Raw genomic sequence first — 23,358 nt, 5'->3', positions numbered from 1 at the left:
CTCCCTTCTAGCATATAAAAGAACACAGCTCTAACAGTTGGAAATGAAAGAAATGCCACAACTTTTTGAAGAAGAAAAGTGGTAAGCTACTACAGAGGTCACTAAAGAAACCAGTAACAATAAACAAAAAGCTCTCTGAAGAGATCAGATATCAAAAACACGTATACAGAACCTGAAATCAGGGCCTGTAACAAATGAAGACCATCAGTGTGGGTGGGAAGACAATAGTGTCAGGAAAGCCTCTGTTCCAAATGAGCTAAGACCCCCTCCCCCCACCAAAAAAAAAAAAAACAAAAAACAAAACACCAAAGAAAATGAAACCACAAAACAAAACAGAAAGAGGCTCAAGACAGCCCAAAGGTGATCAAAGTTTATTTCTGGAGCAAGAAGGATTGGCAAAAACTGGTCAAAAGGGTAATTCTGAGAATGAGAAATAGCAATCAATCCTCTGTAACCCTTACTTGGCTTCCGATTCCCCTATGGAGAAAAATGCTCTTGAGAAAGGAAGTACAAAACGTACACTAGAATCACACAGAAAGCACAGGTGTGAAAAGATGAAACAAGGATTAGCAGCAATGGATATGAAAAGAAAAACATATAAATATTTTATTTCTTACCCTAAAAATGAATCAACTGTAGAATGTGGCTTTGAACTAGAACTGAAGTCTGACTCAGAGTACAAAGAAACCCAACAAACAGATCATTAATCTATTGATGATGATCTTTAATGGAGTGAGGAAAAGAAGAAAAGTGTAAGAGACTATGTGTATATGTGTGTGTCTGTTCACAAAAAGTAAAAATCATAGATTCTACAAAGTGTGACTTTTACACTGATCCCAGTCAAGAATATTTTAATAAGGAAAATGCAAAACCCCACATTTGGGTCTAAAAACCCAAATGCATATATATGAGCTGGGAAAACAAAAATTAGTATAGCACCAAGTATAATACAGGGACTTACATGTTTTATTTGACTTACATATTGTAAGGGTAAAAATAAATTTAAAAAATTTTTGAGGGGCACTTGGGTGGCTCAGTCAGTTAAGTGTCTGACTTTGGCTCAGGTCATGATCTCACAGCTTCGCTCGTGAATTCAAGCCCTGCATCAGGCTCTCTGCTGTCAGCACAGAGCTGGCTTTGGATCCTCTGTCCCCTTCTCTCTCTGCCCCTCCCCAGCTCGTTTTCTCTCTCTGAATAAAAAAACTTAAAAAATTTTTTTTTTCAATTTTCCCTGAGGCCGAAAACAAAAGAACTCCCCTCCCCCTCCTGCCGATTCTTCCAATTCTTTCCTTTAGAAAACTTAGCTGTAAACCCTTTCTATGTCTCTCTGAGATATAGGAATGTTTTTAAAAGTCTTATTTAAGACTCCTGTCAGATCTGCATCTCAGAAATGTGTTTCTCCAAATATGGAGACATATTTGAAATGTGAACACCATGGAGAATGGTGTCCTATTTCCCTGTCTCTGTGGGAGTCTGGGCTAGGTGCTTGGTTCTAAGTTATAACTTCCTGCTTGTCAAAAAGATACAAGAAATTTTATTTTTCCTCTGGATAAAGACACTTAAACTATATGTAATGGATTGTATCTGTGTGGCTATGTGAGAGAATGATATTTCTTTCTGTTTTGGCAATCTCCCTAGCAGACTGCCTGTGACATGCATTGCAGTCTTGGTTTAATGCTCATTAAATAATAAAACTTTTTTTTATAACTTATACAGATTTTTCTGGGTTTGTAGGAGATTTTGTTTTATCTATCTATCTATCTATCTATCTATTTTTATTTATTTTGAGAGATAGCGTGAGTAGGGAAGGAGCAGAGAGAGGGGGAGAGATAGAATCCCAGGCAGGCTCTGTACTGTGATCGCAGAGCCTGACGTGGGGCTCGAACTCACGAACTTTGAGATCATGACTGGAGCAGAAATCAAGAGTCAGAGGCTTAACCAACTGAGCTACACAGGAGCCCCAGTAAGGGATTTCATTTTTAATCATTTCCCCAATAACACTCAGTGCAAATCAATAGTATGGTATGTTTGCCAAAAGAGTTATTTTGAGAGAAACAGAACAGATTCCAGAATGAAGAAGGCAACAGCTCTTCTCTTGAAGCAGTTTTTTCATTTGGGGTGCCGCTTTATAAAGAGGATAAAAAGGGAAGAATCTCAGGGCACTGAGGAATACTGAAGGAACTCAAACTATGTAACATTATGGTTGAAAAAACTGAGAATATTTAACCTACGAAAGAAAAAACACCAGAGTGAAAGTGAGGAAGAAGAGAGGAGGGCATAATTATAATTGTAAAACTGTCCTTGGAAGAGGGCACAGATTTGTTCTACATGGTGTGAAACAGAAGATATATTTCTATTCAATATAAGAGAGTATTATCAACAATCCAAACATCAGATAGAGATTATTTCACTCCTGATGGTGTTCAATTGTAAATTAGACAATCACTTGATGAAGGTACAAAATAAGGAATTCAAGTACTCTTTGGATTAGATCTTTTCACGATTCCTTCTAATCTTACAATTCTGAAATTCCATGGCTTTTCTAAAATATCTATTTCTTTACATTTGTACTATCCTTGGTTTATATTCAAAAGAAAAGAGATTCTTATAAATATTAAAACCAAAATAAAGCTGTACAAACCTCAGCAGCAGCATAACCAGGGTATACTTCAACACCAAGGGCTTCTGCTTGTTCTCCCATCCAGCTTACTAAATGTCCCAAGCGGACAATGTAATTGCCATGATTATTCATTGGAAGACCTACAAATATATGCTTATCAGTCTGACATTTTATCAATAAAATATCTAAATAAAATACATAAATACTTAACTTAAAAATTCTAATCAATATAGGGGTGCCTGGGTGGCTCAGTTAGTTGAGTGGCCGACTTCGGCTCAGGTCATGATCTCATGGTTCGTGAGTTTGAGCCCCATATTGGGCTTGCTTCTGTCAGCACAGAGCCTGCTTCGGGTCCTCTGTCCCCCTCTCTCTCTGCCCCTTCCCCACTTGTGCTCTCTCTTCCAAAAAATAAATAAAACATTTAAAAAATTCTAATCAATGTATAATTTCTGTGTAAATATACACATTATCTAATGGTCATAATTTCATTTATTTTCTACAATTTTGGCAAAAATTCTAATCACTAAATTAAAAACATTACAACACTAAATTAAAATTCTGAGTGGCTTACAAGGCTATCTCAATTGTTCTAGTATAAAGATGAAGAACCAGGTTCTATTCTTGTTTTACTACAAGTTAGCTATATAACTTTGGGTAAGTCCTTCAAATCTCTGGGCCTCAGTTTTCTCATCTGTAAGAGGAAGGGATTTCACCAGATGAAATGTAGTTCCTTCCACGTATGGAATTCTAAGATACTACAAATATTTGTCATACCTTACCTGGAAGAATTGGCACTGGAATTCTGTATTTCTCCGTTAAAATTCCAAATCTGTCTTCTGTTACGGGAGTGTTAAGTGGAGCCTGAAAACAAAAGAAGGAAAAAGAAGGAAATTTTTAGTTCATATTTGTAATGATAAATAGAAATAATAAAAAAATAAACTGTCAAAGGGAAAGTGAACTACTTTCCTCACTTTTCTTTCATCATTTCCTTTAGAAAACTTGGAACTATAAATCCTCTTTGTCTCTTTGAGATGTTTAGGAATCTTTTTAGAACCTAAATAAGCCAGTTTTACATCCCAGAAATGTCTTTGTTGGGGGGGGCTTGGAGACATCTTGGACATGGCTTCCTGTCTCCCTCTCTCTGTGGGAGGTTAGCCTAGGTGCTTGCTCCAAGTTGTAACTTCCTGCTTGATGAAAACAGAAGAGAAATTTTATTTTTCCTTTGGATACAGACAATTAACATGTATGTAATGGATTGTATCTGCTCAGTTGGGCTTAGAAAATCTTTTTCTAATTGATACTATAGCAATTCAATGAGATCTATTTTTGATACAATATTGTAAAAAGGAAGTTAATTAGGTATAACTAAAGTATTTCTAGTTTAAAGGAGCTTGGTCTTTTATTTTAAAGTCTTTTCTTTAGTGTTTATTTATTTTTGAGAGAGAGATCAGGAGAGCGTGCGAGATCAGGAGAGTGTGCGAGAGCGAGGGACGGGCAGACAGTGAGGGAAACAGAGGATCCAAAGTGGGCTTTGCGCAGATAGCAGGCCGATGTGGGGCTTGAACTCACCATCCTGAGCCCAAGTCAGACACTTAACTGACTGAGTGAGTCACCCCAGTGCCCTGAGCTTGGTGTTTTAGAAAGAAAAACATAGATGAAAATTTTGGAATTCAATTTACTCCATACAGAAATAATACAGAAACCATATAATTTTTGACCTTTACAAAGTATATTCACAGGTAGTGAATATTCTAATGTTGGCAGATATAACATAACCCATCTTATAGAAGAAAAAACTAAGACATGTAAAGTGTAAGATTTTAACCAAGGTCCTACAAATTATGAAAGCAGTAAAACTAACACAGTTCTCTACGTATCATACCAGTGCCCTTTCTGCTTAGGTTATGAGAGGCCATGTTAATTTCTTTCTTTAGACCATTTGGTTAGACTATCCTCTTTGGCTTTACATATTGCACTGTTCCAGGAAATTGACAGCTTTAATAAGAACAATGATATAAACACCTATGGAACAAGTTAGGAAATACCCTCAAAATCTGACAGGACTCAATTTTTTTCATTCTTTTTAAGTTAAAAAAATACCTATCTATAATAATCCTCTAACACGTAGAATTATGTGAAAAGGGTTTTCCATATTCTATAATTTGGAAATAGAGATAGAATAAAGATTATGCTTTGTATAAAAACCAATTTTTCATACTCCCTTCTCCTTCCAGTCTGGGAATAATTCTTCAAAAGCACGTGGATCCAGGCAGGCCCCTGAGAGAGTATGAGCTCCTATTTGAGCAGCTTTCTCTACGAGACACACACGTATGTCCTTTTCATGTTTAGTAGCCAGCTGCTTTAGACGGACTGCTGCAGAGAGTCCTGCGGGGCCTGCGCCAACGATAACCACATCTGCTTCTTCCGCAAACCTCTCCATGTTCACTCCTGGAAGGAAAAAAATGTTTAAAAAAATACATGAAAATTCTGCGATGAACATGATCTGATAAAAATCACATACTGGGTTACAAATACTATACTATGCTAAGCGTTACTTATAGAAATTGCCCCTCTGCTTTGCATGAAAATTATACTAAGTATATTATTGTATTAATTGGACGTTCTGTTAGGTTCTTTTCCAGTGTAGATCTTACTTTAGGTTCTAGAAGCCAACTTTCGGCTTTGGGATTTACTACTATAAACTTAGCAGATATTTGCTTATCTCAATATCAATATGTGATAGTGTTGGTAAAGCTATGAAATACTATTAGATGATTTTATACTATCATGAAAAATATTTCTCTCCACAAAACGATACAAAGTATTTAGAAAAGCCTTGACTCTTCTACAGAAATTATTACTTACCTTCCCATCGCTTGTCTTTATCCCGTGGATAAATAGTATAGTGGGTAGTAATTCGAGGTACAACAGAAGTTGAAGACCATCTTGTACCACACAGAGGTAGATAATTTTTCTTAATTTTTAAGGCATGAAAGCACTGATATGCTGCATGAAAATTATGAACATTATTATTTCTTTTTCAATTAGCTTTCCTCAGGAATAGGCTGAAAACATTTTTTAAGAGAAAAAAATTCTAAGATTGGGAATCAGATCTGGTTTCTGTTTAATTTTCTATTAATTAGCCCTAAAACCTCAAACAAATCACTTAACCTCTCTAGATTTCAGTTTCCTCATCCAAAAAACGAAAGGGTCACTAGATGATGATTTTTATTTATTTATTTTTTAATGAAATTTATTGTCAAATTTGTTTCCATACAACACCTAGTGCTCATCCCAACAGGTGCCCTCCTCAATGCCCATCACCCACTTTCCTGTCCCTCCCCCCCCCCCCCATCAACCCTCAGTTTATTCTCAGTTTTTAAGAGTCTCTTATGTTTTGGCTCCCTCCCTTTTTTTTTTTTCCTTCCCCTCCCCCATGGTCTTCTGTTAAGTTTCTCAGGATCCACATAAGAGTGAAAACATATGGTATCTGTCTTTCTCTGTATGATTTATTTCACTTAGCATAATACTCTCCAGTTCCATCCACATTGCTACAAAAGGGCAGATTTCATTCTTTCTCATTGCCAAGTAGTATTCCATTGTGTATATAAACCACCATTTCTTTATCCACTCATCAGTTGATAGACATTTAGGCTCTTTCCATAATTTGGCTATTGTTGAGAGTGCTGCTATAAACATTGGGGTACAAGTGCCCCTATGCATCAGTACTCCTGTATCCCTTGCGTAAATTCCTAGCAGTGCTATTGCTGGGTCATAGGGTAGATTTATTTTTAATTTTTTTGAGGAACCTCCACACTGTTTTCCAGAGCGACTGCACCAGTTTGCATTCCCACCAACCGTGCAAGAGGGTTCCCGTTTCTCCACATCCTCTCCAGCATCTATAGTCTCCTGATTTGTTCATTTTAGCCACTCTGACTGGCATGAGGTGATTAAGCTAACTTTTTGATCCAAAATTGTATGATTCTATATGATGTCTTATATTTGGAAATCTGTGTTCACATTCTGACCATATCAATACCACATTCAGTTAATAGTTAGGTCTATATTGTTGAGCCATTAGTTGTGCACGTACTGAAACACACTATACTATTTCCTAGATGAACAATTAAAATTTTCTTCTTAACGTTTGTTTATTTTTGAGAGACAGAGAGAGACACAGTGCAAGTGGGGTTGGGGCAGAGAGAGAGGGAGACACAGAATTGGAAGCAGGCTCCAGGCTCTGAGCTGTCAGCCGAGAGCCCAATGTGGGGCTTGAATACATGAACTGTGAGATCATGACCTGAGCCTAAGCCGAAGTTGGGTGCTTAACTGACTGAGGCACCCAGGTGCCCCAGGTGAACAATTCAGTTAGCTTCTCCTCATTAAAGCAATGTTTTCAAACTATAATATTTTAGAAGTACCTAATAAACTAATTTTTCAATATAGCTCGTATCAAGCCTAACCTATAAATAGGATGACCACATAATTTATCAACTGGATACTTGTGAAAGTAACAAGGGGCAGTACTAATTATGCTGGGACAATGCAGGCAAACTAGGTTTTATGGTCAGCCTTTTAAAAAATTAACTCTCCCATATGGCAGTATCTTCAGAGCGCCTCAAAAATGTACCTATACTTTAAGTAAGAAAATAGAAATAAACAGAAGTGTGCAAAGATTTATCTGCAATAATTTTCTTTAAACCTCTGTTGTCCTAAAATCTTCAACTCTACCTCCTCCCTCCCTTATCTGAAGCAGATACTCTAACACACCAAACATCATAGAAAGATAGAAGCAATTAGGTGGGAACTTTCCTATTTCCTTGGCAACAACTTCTAATGTAATCTGTATTTGTATCTACTCTTTGTTCATTCTCTTAGGTTATAATAGATGTCGTTTCCCTTCACTTAGATTAATCCTTCCACCTGGATGATGAGGCTTATCCCTCCCATATTTGTAGGGACATCCCTCCATCTGAGGCCTTCCCTTTGACCTGTATCTTCAATTTCAGTCTCTCTTCTCCAGTACTCTTCTTCATAATTTTTCCCATTATAAAAAAAAAAAAAAAAGGGACAGAGAATCCTCCCTTGGGAATAGCCCTGAAAAGTATAAAAACTTGTATTTGCAGCTATAATAATTAAAAGTCTGTTATAGGAGAAGGGATAGAATAATCAAAGGAAAAGAATAAAGAGTTCAGGATTTGATGTCTGATAAAGATGCCATTTCTAATCAGGGAGAAGAGATGGTTACTCACTAAATCATCAAAGATAGGGAGACAGTCATTTGGGAAAAAAGTGTACCTTTTTCTTCCTATCAAAATGAATTCCACTTGGCCTATAATTTTAACAGAAAAAGTCAAAGTATAAAAGATTATGGTGATACATCCACCGATTATTTGTTTCTCTGCTTCTGAGTGTAGGTTACAATTAGTTACTAGCTTCCCACAAGTAGAGCATGAAAGGGAAAAATATTACTTTTACAGTGGAGAAATATAGCAGACCCTTTAACCAAATGATCAAGTTTAACATTACTGGCAATAAGATATGTTGGTAAAACATACTCCCTGATATGATAAGAAGAGCTCTTCACCTATGTGTCATACTTCCCCCAAAATCTATAACCTCAGTGTAATTATGAGAAATCAGACAAATTCAGATTGAGGAACATTCTACAAAATGCCTGGCTAGTACATATCAAAAGTATGAAAGACAAGAAAAGACAGAGGAACTATCACATTGAGGTAGACTAAGGAGACATGACAACTAAAAGCAACATGGTGTCCTGGATTGGATCCTGGAACAGAATAATAAAATGCAAATAGAGTCAGTAGTTTAGTTAATAGTATTACATCAGTATCAATTTCTTAGTTTTGATAATTATACTATGCTTATGTAAGGAGTTAAGCTGGGCAAAGGGTATATGGGAACTCTGTGTCATCTTTACAATGCTTCTGTAAGTGTAAAATTATTTAAAAATACAAAGTTAAAAGATTAAGATTATGGTGATACAAAAGTTAACGCAAAAAGCTTCAAAGACCCAAATGTGAGAGCTAATACTATAATTTTTTTTTAAACATGGGTATAAATCTTTGTGACCCTGGATTAGACAAAGGTTTCTTTGCTATGATACCAAAAACACAAGCAACAAAAGAGAAAATAGGTAAACTATACTTCAACAAAATAAAAACCTTTTATCTTCAAGGGATGCCATCAAGAAAGTGAAAAGATAACTCATGGAATGGGAGAAAATATTTGCAAATCATGTATCTCATAAGGGACTTGTATCAAGCATATATAATAAACTCATCTCTAATAATAAAAAGACAACCAGATTAAAAAAGAGACAAAGGATCTGAATAGACATTTCTCCAAAGGAGATATATAAATGGCCAATAAGCACATAAAAAGATTCTCAACATCATTAACCATCAGGGAAATACAAATCAAAACCACAATGAGATAACACTTTATATCCACCAGGAGGGCTATAAGCAGTAAGAGGGATAATAACAAATGTTGATGAGGATGTGGAAAAACTGGAACCCTCATACACAACTGGTGGGAATGTGAAATGGTGCAGCCACTTTGGAAAACAGTCTCCCAGTTCCTCAAAACCTTAAGCACAGAATTTCTATGTAGCTCTCCCCTAGGTATATACCTAAGACAAATGAAAACACACAAGAGCTTGTACATGAATCTTCACAGATGCATAATTTATAACAGCTAAATTATAGAGAAAATCCAAATGTCTGTGAATGGATAAAAGGTGATATATTCATACAATGGAATATTATTCAGCAACAAAAAGAAATAAAGTAGTGATATATGCTACAATATGGTACACTTTGAAAACATATTGCTAAATGAAAGAAGCCAGCAGGGAAAGATCACGTATTATAGAATCCCATGTATATGAAATATCCAGACTAGAGTAATTTATAGAGACAGAAAATAGATTAGTTGTTGCCTAGGGCTGGAGAGGTTGAAGAGTGACTGCTAATGGTGTGAGGTTTCTTTTTAAGGTGATGAAAATGTTCTGAAATAGACTGTGGTGAGGGCTGCACAACTGTGTGTTTATATTAAAAGCCATTGAGCTGTGTATTTTAGATGGTGTGATTGTATGGTATGTGACATATCTCAATAAAACTATTATTAAAAAAAAGAATATTCACAACCACACACAATAAAGATTATGAGAAAAACACTGGAAATTTTTTTTCTAACAGAGATGTGGGGCAAAAGGATCTCTCATCCATTGCTAGTGGGAATGCAAAGTGGTACAGCCACTTTGGGAGATAGTATGGCATTTCTTACAAAGCTCAACATGCTCTTAACAAATGATCCAGCAATTGCACCCGTTGCTATTTACCCAAATGAGTTGAAAATTAATGTCCACACAAAAACCTGCAGTCAAGCAAGATGAGTAAGCTCTAGAGATCTGATGTTCAACACTGTACCTATAGTCAACAATAACATACATTTAAACATTTGTCAAGAGGGTCTATGCCATGTTAGGAGTTCTTATCACAATAAAATAAAAGAAAGAAAATGGCCAATATTAAAAACAAAGCCCTTCCTTCACATGAATGTATAGCAGCGTTATTCATAATTGTCAAAACTTGGAAGATGTCCTTGAATAGGTGAATGGATAAACAGATACACTGGGGTGCATCCAAACAATAGAATATTATTTAGCACTAAAAAGAAATGAACTATTAGACATGAAAAGACATGGAGGAAACTTAAATGCATATTAAAAGAAGGCAATCTGAAAATGCCATTCTATATACTGCATGATTTCAACTACGTGACATTCTATAGATTAAATTATAGAGACATTACAAAAAAATCAGTGGTTGCCATGGGTTCTGGAAGAGAGAAGAAGAGATGAAAATGTGGAACACAGGGGATCTGGGGGTAAACTATTCTATACAATAATGTAACTAATGGTGGATACATGTCATTACACATTGTCAAATGCACATAAAATGTACAATACAAAGAATGAACTCTAATAACAATGTATCAAAATTGGTTCACCAATTGTAACAAATGTACCACCAATACCAGATGTTAATGGGGAATGGGGGAAAGTTATATGGAAACTCTGTGTATTTTCTGCTCAACTTTTCTTTAAACCTAAAACTGCCCCCCAAAACTAAGTTTATTAATTAAAAACAAAACAAATAGAAAAGGGCAACATGGAAAAAAGCAGTGGTTAAGCGCATAGGTTTTGGAGTCTGTTTACATTGTGTTTGAATTCATTAACAGCAACGAAACATTCAGCATGTTATTCTAACTCTGCTCACCCCATCAGCTCTAAAGTTTATGGTCAGTCTTTGCCTTGGAAATACTATGATATATGATCTAGTATAACTCTTACAAAAAGCAAGGGGCTAATACATATTTGATAACTAAATAGATATCTTCCTAGTTACAATTTTCACTGTAGTTTGCAGGAACCTGCAAATCTGTGGTTTAATTTCCAAAAAGTAACTTGGGTTATACAGCAATAAAAATAATAATGAGGCCTTTCCTAGTTTTTAACTTGTCTCTTATAAGGAAGCATCTATCTGCAAATGAACAAGTTTCTTTTTCTTTTAAGATTTTATTTTTAAGTAAACTCTACACCCAATGTAGGGCTCGAACTCACACTCCCGATATAAAGAGTCACATGCTCTACTGACTGAGTCAGCTAGACATCCCCAAAATAAGTTTCTAAATATGGGCTATAACAAATAATTAGTAAAGATCAACAAAGACTTTTACATGGATTTGAAATATACAATAAAATTTACATTTTAATGGACATACTGAACAGTTCAAAATTTTCAATTTTAGGGGTGCCTGGGTGACTCAGTTAAGCATCCTACTTGATCTCGGCTTAGGTCATGATCTGAGGGTTCATGGGACTGAGCCCGGCCTCGGGCTCTGTGCTGATAGCGCAGAGCCTGATGCTTGGGATTATCTCTTTCTCTGCTCTCCCCTGCTTGTGTGTGCCTGAGCACTCATGTGCTCTCCCTCTCTCAAAGTAAATCAACTTAAAAATTAAAAAACAAGAATTCTCAATTTTAATACATCTTATCCTTCATGACCTTATAAAAATTGTGGGGCAGTTCATCCCCATTTACAGTAGATAAATAGGAATTCAGATGGTCCCACTCAAGCTCAGTCTCAATCCTTCCAACATCAGTCAAGCTCTGAGACTATGATCGGATTTGGAATGATTTGTGAATGGAAACTGTGCTGTGATGAAAACAAGATTTTTTTTTTCCTTTCTTTTCTAATTACATGGAGAGATAATTGCCTGGCATAGTCTAATTGTTTTTTAGTACCTAATTGCAGAACTAGCATATTTTTATGATTTATTCTTTCCAATAAAATATTTTTTTATTTAAAAAAAATTTTTTTTTTAACGTTTATTTATTTTTGAGACAGAGAGAGACAGAGCATGAATGGGGGAGGGTCAGAGAGAGGGAGACACAGAATCTGAAACAGGCTCCAGGCTCTGAGCCGTCACCACAGAGCCTGACGCAGGGCTTGAACTCACGAACCGCGAGATCATGACCTGAGCCAAAGTCGGCCACTTAACCGACTGAGCCACCCAGGTGCCCCAATAAAATATTTTTTTAAAGCAAAAATCTGGCCTCAGAAAATCAATAAGTAAAGATTGTGGGAAACAGGAAGGAAAGAGATGTATAGTGGCTGAACTCTAAGGACTTTTAAACACTAAAAAATATCTTGGGGCACCTAGGTGGCTCAGTCGGGTAAGCATCTGACCTTGGCTCAGGTCATGATCTCATGGATGTGGGTTCAAGCCCCGAGATGGGCTCTGTTCTGACAGCTTGGAGCCTGAAGTCTATTTCAGATTCTGTGTCTCCCTCTCTCTCTCTGCCCTTCTTCCACTTGTGCACGTGCTCTCTCTCTCTCAAAAATAAATATTAAAAAAATGTTTTTGATAATCTTAAAAAGAGTGGCAAGGAAACTAATTTTCTCTACTTACAGAGGCATACTAAAAATTTTAATATTGGGAATAATGTTTTAATTATTAGATAACTTTTCACATATCCTAAATCTTGAAAAAAAATGTATCTAAAATACATAAATAAAGATATTACAGGAGAATTCAGTTCTAGAGTTCAGTTCAAATAGAGCATTATCATTATTCAAAAGAATATTTATTAAATAATTATTTGTATTAGTAAAAGATATTAAAAATCTTTGTTTTGTGATGAATTGTAGTTTGGTGTATAGAAGTTACCATTTGCTGCTGCAAACTGATGACCTGGTATCAGACAAAACTAATTCTATTGCTTACATAGCCAGTGGTTTTCTTGAGAATATTTGGAATTGGGTAGTTTGATTTTCCCCAGGGGACAAAAATTAAAAAGTCATGACCTTTACTCTTTTTCTGAAAACAAATCTGGTACTCCACTTTAAACATCTGAACCATTAGGCAACTTGGCTGAATTTTGGTAGAGAAGGTCAAAAAGTCCATTGAACTCATAACATCACTGCCAACACATTTGTGTCCATCTCTTTGTTGCCAGTAGTGCTAACACTGAGCTATGAAAATGGCAATGATTTAAGTATCCATGGAAAATGGAAATGCTGATTGTGGTGGAATTTGGTTAAGGCTTGGCCCAAGAATGGTTTCAGCTAAATTAGGCAGTAGGGTAGATAGCATCTGACTACTTTGATATTCCACAAAACATAAAGCATATCTACACATTAGGTGTAGTAATACATGTATGAGTAACAGGAACTTTAAACAAAATTCTAATTTAACATATGGTAGCCAAATTTGACAAAATTCTACTTTCATAAAATGTACATAATAAGAACATCCGTGAATCTGCAGTATGTATACTTGTTTATTCCATAACCAAAAATTAAATAAAAGATAAAAAAATTAAGACAACTGTGAGAAAATTCAAGATTCTGCAGTGAAGTTTTTTGAATTTTTAAACTTTTTTTGTTTTTAGGTAAAACCAACCAAAGACCATTCAACTGCATTATTATTATTATTTTTTTTTTTTACTTAAGAGAAAGGGAAGGTAATGAGGTATTTTCACAAATCATGATGGTTCTAGGAGCACCCATAACACGGTAAGCCTCTAAGGTTAATTTTAGACAATGTAGAAAAATTTCTGGCTCCAGATGTAATCTGGTGACTTGGGGCAGCACATGGATGTTAATCATGTGACAGATCGGACTTCAAATTCTTAAGAATGGACTAGGATGGGTGCAAAGACGAAAGTCAGTACACGACCAAGAAGAAAAACTGTGCAAATATTATTTTATCCATTTAAAACAATGCAACATATAACACCTGAGCTATGGGATAAGAGTTTTAGGACCAGGATTTGGGAATATTCGGTTCAGGAGTCCACCGGAGAGTCATGTTGACAAGGTTCCTCAGCCCACGACCTTTAACCTAGTTGTTAATTCTTCCAATTGGGGCAACTCAATGGGGAGGAATTTAGGGTCCATTACCAGGCGCAGACAGCGTGGCCTTCGTCCTAGTTTAACCAGTGAACGCCAGGAGAGCCGGAGGAGAGAGGTAGGTGTCCAGCCGCACCCCCCCCCCCCCCCCCCCCCCCCGCAGGTGTGGCCCTGTCCTTTTCGCCCCGACTCCTCGACCTTCCTCCATTTATCCCCGCCCGGAGTTCTCTCTCACCCGGGCAGGACAGCTTGGCTAGCGGCACCAACATATTCACTGTTCCCAGGACTGTCGGTGGAACACAACGGAAGGGCTGTCTGTGGCTCGCCGCGGGCGCTGGACCTCTAGGCCGCGGGGGGCGCCATCACCTGCCAAGAAGGACCAACACCTCCGCTGAAGTTTGCCTAGAGTTCGGCCCAACACTGTGGCTTCACCGTGTTCCCGCCTCTTTCTCGCTCTGCGCCGGCGCCACGCATGGACGCGATGGCCAGCAGAGACTTCCGGGTCACGTTCCGAAAGAGGAAAAGGAAAGAGACTCTAAGTCCCAGCCCGCCCCCGGCTTTAGGCTGAGGATTGGTTCTGAGTTTCGCGTCTCACCAAGGCGTGGTGAGGCCTCCGGGGGCTTGTGAGGGAGACCCACAGATCCGGTAGTGTAATGCGCCTCCCAAAAGCAGTGGGAGGCGGCGCGATGCATACGGCATTCTGGGAGTTGTAGTCCTCTGCTCAAGCGTCTTCTGAGCCTGACTGGAAGTTTGCGCAAGAGCGTTGAGCTACCCAAGGTGAATTAACTGACATTTGATTGGCTGTCCCGAAAAAATGACTGGTATCCGCGGATTTGGCTAGAGACCCACTCGTATACTGGGCGGGATTGCGGCCGGGAGGAGGCGGGGCTTCTGGGCGTTGGGCGCGAGCAGTTTGAAAGACTGTTGGTGTCGGTTCGGCTGCTAAGGTCGGATTCTGCAGTCCCAGCCTCGCTCAATGGCAAACCCTGAGGACGTGCGGATTTCTTCGCCGCCCCCGCCACCTCCTTCGTCTCCCTCGTCTTCAGACGCCTCGTCAACATCTTCCCCCGGCGTCCCAGTGAGTTTGGGCTGGCCAGTTCCAAGCAGAAGCAGCAGCCGAACAGTGGACCCCCTGGAGGAAGTGGAGCTGCAGATCGGAGACGTGAGTGTTGGTAGACAGGTCCCCACTCAGCCCTTTTTGGAAGACAGACCGTGGCGGTGCAAGGGAGAAAAGGACCAGGAGTCCGCGCACCCAGTCCGGCGCGTCTCGCGCTTCTGCCCTTTCAGAGTATGGGCTGGGGGATGGGTTGAGTAAACTGGCGACCCAAGGCCCTTTGTCCCCCATCTATGAGGATTCCGCCTTTAGATTTAGTGTTGAGGAATAAGGGGTTATCCCTCCACCGCCCCAACCCTCTTTTCTTTTAGTCTCGCCTTCTGGTTTCAATCACCCTCTGTAACCTGAAACCGTTCTGCTCTACTGCGCCGACTTGTGCAGGCGGTGTCTGCGCTCTTGTTGCCTGCTGGTGCTTAGAATCAGGCTGTGATTTCTTTCCTTGGGACTTAAGATCCCGCTGCTCTAGTTGGCCACCTGCCAGAGCCAGCTGGCAATGCTATTATTGTCTGTTTTAGGCTTGCTGTGCGCTGGACCCAGTTTGGAGGGATTACTTAACTGCGCTTGTAGTCTAGATTGGGTTTCATTAAAGGTTAGGTCAAAAACCCCTCCCTATGATTGCTAGAATGCATAGTATGGTTTCTGTTGAATTGCGAATTCCCAGTGGCGCGCACACCCACCTACTCACCCATCACCGGAGTTTCAGTATAAAAAGACTCTTGGATGGGTCAAGTGAATGAGGTATGTAGGGTGTGATCCTCCTGGGAGAACTTTGTGGAATAGACCCTGTTGTGCAGACTGGAAACTGGATAATGAACTCGATTATCTTAACAAGTATTTGTTTGCTTGTTTAGAGATGACTAAAATGGTGAACAAAACTGTTTTTGCTGAAACAAGACTGGTTTCAAGAGAATATGTAGACTGGACTGCTGATGTGTTAGTGTAGGAACAGTGTTATTCTATATTATAGGTGAAGAAAACATTTCTGTATGCTTGATTTTGTTCATTTTGATTTTGTTCATATATGTCAGCTCAGAGTATCTGTTCTTTGTTCTATATATTTTCATGGTTTAAATAGCGTTCACAGGTAAAATTAGTGGAGCACTGCCCTTGTTACTAAATATCAGTGAGTTTTTTATTTTTTAGTGAGTTGTTTATGATGAAGTAAGTCTGTAAGTCCTTCTTCAGATACTTCTGGTCCTTAGTGTCAAGGGATCCAAGTCCTCTTGTTGAGTTAAATGAGATTCTAGTGTATTTTTTTTTTTTTACTTTCTTTTTTTTTTTCCTTTTAAAGATTTTTTTTTTAAGTAATCTCTACACCCAAAGTGGGACTTGAACTCAACCTCCAGATGAAGAGTTTCATGTTCTATGGACTGAGACAGCTAGGCACCCCTAGTGTATTTTCAGTTAAAAAAAAAATACTGATTTGTTATGTTTGGTGCATAATGGATGCCTTTCCAGCAGACATATTTCCTCAAAGCTTACTTCATATGAAAGAATTTCTTGGGTTCCCTGAAAGAGCTGGTATTTTCATTTGAAGATTTTTTTGTTACTTTTAAGGAAAATAACTTAGGCAATGGAGTCAAGGTTTTAAGCTATTTTTAGACTGTTTATAAAATGAGATGAAAATCTTAAAAATAAACTTCTGTTGTTTCTTTTTTCTTTTCTTTCTTTCTTTCTTCCTTTTTTTTTTTTTTTTTTTTAAATTTCAGGCAGCATTTTCATTAACCAAACTTCTTGAAGCCACATCTGCAGTATCAGCTCAAGTGGAAGAGCTTGCCTTCAAATGTACAGAAAATGCACGTTTCCTTAAAACATGGAGGGACCTCTTGAAAGAAGGTTATGATTCTTTGAAGCCTGACAACTGATTTGGCTGTGTAATAATTCATACTTCCTCATTGATGATATTTGCACGTGTACCATAAGTATAAGGTAGTCTCCAGTAGTTCTGTGTATTCAGAATGAAATTTTTTTGGTTTCCTTCACTTTTGTGAAAGCAGAATACTGATGTTATATTTGATGTTGGCAATATTTATCTTTAAATACTTTCTGTCCTCTAAACCTTCATAGAATCTTTTATGGAAGTTAATTTCATCAGTAGATATTGTTATCTATAGTTTTAATGGCAGAAAAAAAATAGTTAAATCATTATTCTATTTGATTTGCAAGAAGATGCCAAGAATGCCAGAGTTTGAAGTTGAGCTTTATTTTACAGACCTAGGGAGGTAACTTTAAGGCTACCAATGTTGGCCCAGTGCCACTAGGCCAAGGTCCCTGGAACTAATGATTGTGTCTTGTTTATCTCCAGCACCTAGAGCAACTGTGTCACACAGCAATCAGTAAATGTTTGTTGAATAAAAGAGTTGACAGTACAGTTAAAAGCTGTTTTTTTTTTTGTTCCTGTTTTTACCATGAAAATTGTAATTGTTTTTCTAAAAAAGTATTTGACTCAGAACCTCACTGACTTGAAGGAATACAATCTCTTTTTTTTTTTTTTTTGACGAGAATTTGAACTTTGAGGACAACTTTTTAAAATATATGATAAATACTTTGTTATCCTTTATGATGCTTTCTAAAAAGCTTTTATTTCAGAAAATGAAAGCCTGTCTAGAAAGAATGTTTATATTTTTTCCTTGTTTATTTCTCAGGTGAACTCTTTTTGATGTTGTTGTATGTTTGGTTGTTCTCTTTAAAGTGCCTTGTCAAAGTTATGGCTCTGTACTATTACTTTTTGAGCTTTGCACATAATAATTTAAATTCTAAATATAATTCTAAAGAAATTACTGTGTTTTTAAGCCAACAAATTTAAATGATGTGATTGCTTGCATATAATTTCACTTTATTGACAATGTTCTACTTTACTTGTTCCATATCTTATATTCTCTCTGTCTCTCTTTGGTGGTTTGTGTCGACAATTAAGCCAACTAATATTCCGTAATTTCTAGACATCTTTGATAATGCATCTTAGTTCTTTGTAGATATGGAGTTGTGTACAGATATGTATTCTAAAGACCCACAGTGGGGTTATGAAAGGGGACAAACGGATGGGCAAAGAATAGTTTCATTGAGTATATTAGGTCATAGTTCTTGGTCCCCTTTTTTTTTAAATTTTTTCTTTTTAGTTAAAGATAACACAAATGGTGTGCTTCTATACCAAAGAGATACTTATTTTCATATTAGAAAAATATTTTTCTTACATGTCACGAAAATTGCAATTTTTAAAATGTATAAAAATAAACTTGTTCAAAGCAAATTTTATTTCCATTTCTTTGGGTTCATTATTTTAAAACTTTTTATTGAAATATTTTGAACATAACAGGAAAAGTGAATGATTAAAGAATATATCCCTACCATACAGATTTAATAAATATTAGCATTTGGGGCAGCTGGGTGGCTCAGTCTGTTAAGCGTCCAGACTTCAGCTCATGTCTTGATCTCACAGTTCGTGGATTTGAGCCCCGCATCGGGCTCTGTGTGGACAGCACAGATCTTTGGCTCTTCTGTCCCTCTCTCTCTCTGCCCCTGCCCCGCTTTTGCTTTCTCTCTCAAGAATCAATAAACATTAAAAAAAAAAAAAAAAATGTTAGCATTTGGCTATACTTTCTTCAGATCTATGTTTGTAAATGTCAGATACATTTGAAACTTTTGCTACCTCTTTGATCCCACCCCTTCTCTCCCCAGAGGTAACCATTGTCCTGGAGGTGGTGTATATTCTAGTTTGTGTTTTTATATTTATAGTACATGTGTATGTTTTCAAAGCACTACAAAATACTTTTTTGTGTATGTGGTAGCTAGCCTCCAGATGGCCACAATGGTCAGCCTCCTGGTATTCATGCCCTTGTATAGTCTCACATGTTGAATAGTGCTGACTTTAATAACTACTAGGAGATTGAAGAAATGCAGTGTGTGATTCCTGAGGCCATACCTTTGTCCATTTTTCTATTAGGTTTTGTCTTTTCCTTATCAATTTGTAGGTGTTCCATATATTGAATACTAACTAATGACCTGTTCTCTGTGTTTCAACTATCTATTGTAGCTTGTGGTTTATCTTTGTATTTGAGTGTGGAGTTTTCTTAAATAAAGGCTTTTAATTTTAATGGAATCTTACCAGTTTTTCATAATAGTGCTTTCTGGGGCTTGTATAGGAAATGTCATAAAGATACTCTCCTTTATGTCTTTCCAAAAGTTAAATTTTTGTTTTTAATGTTGAGGTGTTTATTCGTCTGATTAACTTTTGCTTATGGTGCGATTTTGGGATCTTGTTTATTTTTGTATGTCTGTTGCTGTTCCTTCAAGTATCAGTATTTCAAATGCTACATCTGTCATTCAATTACCATGTAAGTGTTTGGTTCTGAGCTCCATATTGTATTCTGATTTATTTGCTTAGCCCTATGCTAAGTCCCCTATAACTTTTTCTGTTACAGCTGTATCATAAGTATGATCTGTACTACTTTGATTTTTGTGTATGTGACTTCCTCTCCCCACCATGCATGTTTTTATGTTAGAAAAGAAGAACCATCTTAGTTGACTTATAATTTTGTTGAATTGCAGTCAGCTTAGGTTAACCCCTGATTTCAGGAGGTGAGGCTTCTGTGGACACTTTCAGTTCATTCCTCATGACTAAAACTCATAGCTGCTAGTGTCAGGAGTCTGGTATCCCCACAGCTCAGCTCTGTTGACAGTTTTTGTTGTCATGTGTGGCCCACAGAGAAGTTCATCTTATTTTTAACAGTGGCTTTTTAAAAAAGCATCCCTTTTTGTATTTCTTTTTGCTCTGCTTCATGGCAGGGGTTGGGGAAGAGCTCAAAACATAAACATTTACTTAAAGACTTAAGAAATTGTTTTCTTAACTAAGTAGCTCACTACCAGTTCTATATACACCTTAGAGAAAAACTCAGTATTTTGATGTAATTAAAAGCCTCAAGAGGCTGGGGTGCCTCGGTGGCTCAGTCAGTCACCGGAGTATCTGACTCTTGATTTCAGCTTGGGTCATGATCCCATGATCCTGCTCAGCACAGAGCCTGCTTGGGATTCTCTCTCTCTCTCTCTCTCTCTCTCTCTCTCTCCCCCTCTCCCCCCCTTTGCCCCCTCTGCCGTTTGTGCTCTCTCTCTTTTTTTTTTTTTTTTAATTTTTTTTTTTTCAACGTTTTTTATTTATTTTTGGGACAGAGAGAGACAGAGCATGAACGGGGGAGGGGCAGAGAGAGAGGGAGACACAGAATCGGAAACAGGCTCCAGGCTCCGAGCCATCAGCCCAGAGCCTGACGTGGGGCTCGAACTCACGGACCGCGAGATCGTGACCTGGCTGAAGTCGGACACTTAACCGACTGCGCCACCCAGGCGCCCCTGTGCTCGCTCTCTTAAAAAAAAAAAAAAAAGGCCTCAAGAGGGTAAAAGTCACTGTAATGAAATTTTTAGTATTACAAATAATGTGTTTCAAAAATTCTGAGTTAGGCACTATGCTAGGAGCTTTATAAGCATTATTTAATATTAACTTTTGAGGAAAGTGATGTTATTTCTGTCCATAGAGACAGAATAGGAAGTAAGCTGAGATGAAATTTGCCTGTGGGTCTCTCACACCAAAATTAGTATTCTCTCTCTCTCTCTCTCTCTCTCTTTGCCCCTCCCTCGCTTGTGTGGTCTCTCTCAAAATAAATAAATAAAAACAAACAAAAAGTTTGTTTTTGAGAGAGAGAGGGAGACAGAATCCCAAGCAGGCCCTGCACTGTCAGCACACAGCCCGATGCGGGGCTGAACCCACAAACCATGAAAGCATGACCTGAGTTGAAATCAAGAGTCAGCACTTACTTGACTGAGCCACCCAAGAGCCCAAAGATTAATTTTTTGAGAGCTCTAAATATGGATAAAAATCACTTGAACAAATTACAACTGGAGGTATAGAAACTTGTTAGAAGGTTATTGCAAATATGGCAACAATACATGATGTCCACACAAACTAAGGTACTGGAAATTGGGATAAAGCTAAGTGGATAGATTTAAGAGTTGTTTTTTAGGTAGAATAAAGGTAGGGCTAGGTGATTTGATATGATGGATAAAGGAGAAGGAAGAGCCAAAGACTGATTCTAGGATTTCTAGGTTGGGCTTTTGGTACCATTCACTAAGACTGGGTCTCAAAGGACTCTATAGGTTTTTGGAGATTAAGCTGTTGATAAGATAAGGTGTCAGTACAGAGTCTTAGTAAGACAGAGTCCATAATGATTAAGGAGCATAAGGCAAGCTGAGGGCAAAGCTCAAGCTAAGAATAACAATCCCCTGCCCCAACCCCTCCTATTCACCTGGTGGGATATGTGTGACATTCCTCAGGCACTCTTGGCTGCCCAAGAACAAAGGAAAGGGGGAAACAAATGGTTAACTGATGGAGATCATAGTCCTGCAGGATATGAGTTTCCATTAGTTTATAAAAATAGAATTACCCTACAACCTAGCAATAGCACTATTAGGAATTTATCCAAAGGATACAGGAGTGCTGATTCATAGGGGCATGTGTACCCCAATGTTTATAGTAGTGCTATCAACAATAGCCAAATGTCCATCAACTGATGAATGGATAAAGATGTTTTTTATATATATATATATATATATATATATATATATATACACACACACACACACACACACACATATATACACACACATACATATATGTGTATATATACACATATATATGGTATACATGTGTATACATATAATATATACATTATATAGATATATAATGGAATACTACTTGACAATGAAAAAGAATGAAATCTTGCCATTTGCGACAACATGGATGGAACTGGAGGGGATTACGCTAAGTGAAATAAGTCAGAGAAAGATATGTTTTCACTCATGTGGAATTTGAGAAACTTAACAGAAGACTATTGGGTAAGGGAAAGGGAAAAATAATTTCAAACAGAGAGGGAGGCAAACCATAAAAGACTTAAATACAGAGAACAAGCAGGGTTGATGGAGGGACAGTGGGGAGGGAAAAATGGGTGATGGGCATTGAGGAGGACACTTATTGGGATGAGCACTGGGTGTTGTATGTAAGTAATGAATCATGGGAATCTACTCCCAAAGCCAAGAGTACACTGTATATACCATTTGTTAGCTAACTTGACAATTATATTTAAAAAAAGTCTTCATAAATTATAGGAAAAAGGCAATCTTATAAATAGCTTAATCTCCAAAAACCTATAGACTCAGTTTCCTGGAGCTCTAACATCACCCTCCCCTCCATAGTGATGTGGGGAACAAAGACAAGAAGGAAATGATATGCATAGTTAAATTTCTTTATAACCTGCAGCCCACTGACAAATTCTTGAGGTAAATACAGAGTATGTGTAACATTTCTCCAGGAACTCTCTACTATCTTAATGTCTTACCAGAGGGAAAACAACCTAAGCTTGACAATAGCAAGGCCTCTGGTATCTTTAGCATATGAAAGTCCTTTTGAAAGCCTCCCTTTTTGCCTTTACCTCTCTAAACTACATAGCATATAATCAGTCACTCTTCACAACCCCAGTGCCTCTTTTTCTGCCCGGGAGTCCTATCCCAGTGCTTTAATAAAATCACCTTTTTGCATCAAAGACATCTCAAGAATTCTTTCATGGCCATCAGCTCTGGACCCCCACCACTCTAAATCCCCATCACATAATAATGTACATGAAAGAGCCAGAGAGATACTCAATGTTTAGTGGGCAGTTGTATGCATAAGTGACTAATTTAGGAGCGAGAATAGGCTAAAGGCAAAGATGTGGGAATCATCAGTATATATAAAGTAATTGAAACCATAGAAATAGATAAGGGGCGCCTGGGTGGCTCAGCTGGGTAAGCATCCGGATTCAGCTCAAGTCATGATCTCATGGTCTGTGGGTTCAAGCCCCCACGTCAGGCTCTGTGCTGATAGCTCAAAGCCTGGAGCCCACTTTGGATTCTGTCTCGGTCTCTCTCAGCCCCTACCCTGCTCACGCTTTTTCTCTCTCTTAAAAATAAACATTAAAATAAATAAAAACATTAAAAAAAAAAACATTAAAAAAATCTTTTGTTTTAAAAAGTCTTAAGAAAAGATAAGAAAAGGATTTAAAACAGTAAATGAGGCTTCTAGTGAAAGATTTTTATTTAAAAGAGGAGTACATTGGGGTGCCTGGGTGGCTCAGATGATTAAACATCCAACTCTTGATTT

At 37.7% G+C, this 23,358-nt stretch overlaps 2 protein-coding genes across 2 annotated transcripts in view; one reads left to right on the top strand and one right to left on the bottom strand.

Annotated features, from left to right (window-relative positions):
* Window positions 1-14,575, bottom strand: part of ETFDH (electron transfer flavoprotein dehydrogenase) — a 32,604-nt gene extending 18,029 nt beyond the window's left edge. The window contains exons 1-5 of the mRNA XM_078445650.2: window positions 14,298-14,575; window positions 5,486-5,626; window positions 4,839-5,068; window positions 3,400-3,481; window positions 2,642-2,760 (exon numbers count right to left, since the gene is read on the bottom strand). Of these exons, the coding sequence (XP_078301776.1) occupies window positions 2,642-2,760; window positions 3,400-3,481; window positions 4,839-5,068; window positions 5,486-5,626; window positions 14,298-14,331 (606 nt within the window). The 5' untranslated portion in view covers window positions 14,332-14,575. The remainder of the gene's footprint in view (window positions 1-2,641; window positions 2,761-3,399; window positions 3,482-4,838; window positions 5,069-5,485; window positions 5,627-14,297) is intronic.
* Window positions 14,576-14,612: 37 nt separating this feature from the next.
* Window positions 14,613-19,270, top strand: CB1H4orf46 (chromosome B1 C4orf46 homolog). Its single transcript, XM_060653890.3, has 2 exons — window positions 14,613-15,224; window positions 16,886-19,270. Exons 1-2 carry the CDS (start codon window positions 15,039-15,041, stop codon window positions 17,039-17,041), a joined length of 342 nt encoding a protein of 113 aa, XP_060509873.1. The 5' UTR covers window positions 14,613-15,038; the 3' UTR covers window positions 17,042-19,270.
* Window positions 19,271-23,358: the final 4,088 nt, after the last annotated feature.

The sequence above is a fragment of the Panthera onca genome, chromosome B1, assembly GCF_046562875.1.
Source record: "Panthera onca isolate mPanOnc1 chromosome B1, mPanOnc1 haplotype 2, whole genome shotgun sequence".
Lineage (NCBI taxonomy): Eukaryota > Metazoa > Chordata > Mammalia > Carnivora > Felidae > Panthera > Panthera onca.
Note: the sequence above shows the minus strand (reverse complement) of the source record. Positions and strands in the feature narration are given on the sequence as shown.

What these genes read in the sequence shown, in the direction of transcription:
- CB1H4orf46 (XM_060653890.3), top strand. Translation starts at nt 15,039, where the DNA reads ATGGCAAACCCTGAGGACGTGCGGATTTCTTCGCCGCCCCCGCCACCT. An exon ending in TGGAGCTGCAGATCGGAGAC is followed by an intron (nt 15,225 to 16,885) that starts GTGAGTGTTGGT and finishes TTTAAATTTCAG; the next exon opens with GCAGCATTTTCATTAACCAA.